A 1,775-nucleotide genomic window follows, 5' to 3' on the forward strand; every position below is an offset into this window, starting at 1 on the left:
GATGGAATGAACAATTGCACCACCGCGACCGGTATCCTGAAGAGCGTCGACGGCATGGAGAAGGCTGTGATAAAAGACAAGAACGACGTGAGCAACCTGGAGGAGAAGTATCCGGAAAACAATTCGAGCGAAATTAGCAATGGGAAGTTCATTTCCAGTTACGCCACAAATGACATCGCTAAACAAAGTACAAGAGTCAAAGATGTTGCATCTCCGTAACGGTGACGCAACCGACGATACGTCTCAAGCTGCTCAAAGCATACTATTTTCTCGCGGCGTCTGACGCAATTGTCACAGCTCACTCCTTGTTCTATTTTACTGAAACGACACCTATTTCGTACAATGCTTCTGTAGTGAAACTATTTTATCGTACGCAACTCATGTCGCATGACACACGAGATATTCGCAAAAAAGCCTATAATAATTTAACAGCGAAGGAACTAACGCACGATTAACATTTTAGCGATGGACGTCGCGATACCGGTTGACTAGGACAAGAAGGAAAACGCCAACGTGGCATTGCTCGAGGACTCCATCGCGGTGGCGCCGGAGAGATATCCGACTTCGGAATGGATGCAGTTCTACATCATCCTGAGTCGTGCTTTGCTCTTCAGTCGCAGAGATTGGGTGGGTATTTGAAAAAAAATCGAGAAGCTCGTCTCTTGACTGTTGTATAGTCTGTCTAATAAGAACTTGACTGAGCAAACTTGCATGTTTGAAAACTGTTATACCGAAAACTTTGAAATGAACAAATAGAAAGGGTCTTCCCCTACGATATGTTATACGAAGGTTTTGTCTGGTCATCGTCTGATTTTCGCTAAAGAATGATATATTTAACGATGAGTATCAGAATGCAAGGTAGACCCAGGCGAATCGGATTAATATCAGTTTTGAGACAGTTAATATTTTGTTTCAAATGAGTGCGGAGGAAGCGCACGGAAGTAACTGGCATGATAAAACATCTCGTTTGAAACAAAAAGCCAACGACAACTGTCTTAAAGCTTATATTGTCAAGTAATAATTGACAACGGTAATTGGACAGTTTATTCGTACAAAAGTGTTGTATCGATTGTGTAGTACATGTGTAATTTTTCTCATTTTTTTATATTAAATAGTTTAAAAGTTATGTCGGTCATACTTTTACTAGACAGACTGTAAAGGTTCAGCAAACTCGCGTGTTCACAGCGCGTCGACGGAGGTATTCCTTTATTCCACACTTTTTCTGATTTCTTTTAAACTTCTGACCTTTCAAAGTTCTGTAAATTCCGCGTGACACTTATCCGTAATATGTGATTTCGCAGGCTCTCATGTGGCTGCGGTTCTTCGCTCACATTCTGGTGGCGTTGTTAATCAGCGTGTTGTACTACGACATCGGAAACGACGGCGCCAAAGTACTTAGCAATCTGGGATTCCTGTTCTTCAACATGCTGTTTCTCATGTATACTTCCATGACAATCACCATTTTATCCTGTGAGTCACCCGGTTTTAAGGCATACACCGACCCTGCGACCTCGCATTTCACTCGGATACGCGACGTCTGAATTCATTTTGCTTTCAGCCCCGTTGGAACTGCCTGTACTTTTAAAGGAGAACTTCAACAGATGGTACTCTTTGAAGTTGTATTACCTTGCAATAACTCTCTCGGACATACCATTTCAGGTAAGATCGTTAACTTAAACGGACAGAACAGCTGACGAAATCGGATTGGAGTTCATCCGCGGCACACTGCCAAGGCAAGCGAGATCGACTCACACGTCTTCTTCTTATTTTCAGAC

The 1,775-nt window shown here is 42.5% G+C and overlaps 1 protein-coding gene across 1 annotated transcript; it reads left to right on the plus strand.

Moving 5' to 3' along the window:
* Nucleotides 1–324: 324 nt before the first annotated feature.
* On the plus strand, nucleotides 325–1,659 carry LOC106744039 (ATP-binding cassette sub-family G member 1-like; the record flags this gene model as incomplete). The annotated part of the gene is made up of 3 exons (XM_014618437.1): nucleotides 325–627; nucleotides 1,302–1,470; nucleotides 1,559–1,659. Coding segments are annotated over exons 1-3 (324 nt in total), but the record flags the coding sequence as incomplete, so codon positions are not given.
* Between the last annotated feature and the right edge of the window lie 116 nt (nucleotides 1,660–1,775).

The sequence above is a fragment of the Dinoponera quadriceps genome, unplaced genomic scaffold, assembly GCF_001313825.1.
Source record: "Dinoponera quadriceps isolate SergipeBrazil2010 unplaced genomic scaffold, ASM131382v1 scaffold1310, whole genome shotgun sequence".
Lineage (NCBI taxonomy): Eukaryota > Metazoa > Arthropoda > Insecta > Hymenoptera > Formicidae > Dinoponera > Dinoponera quadriceps.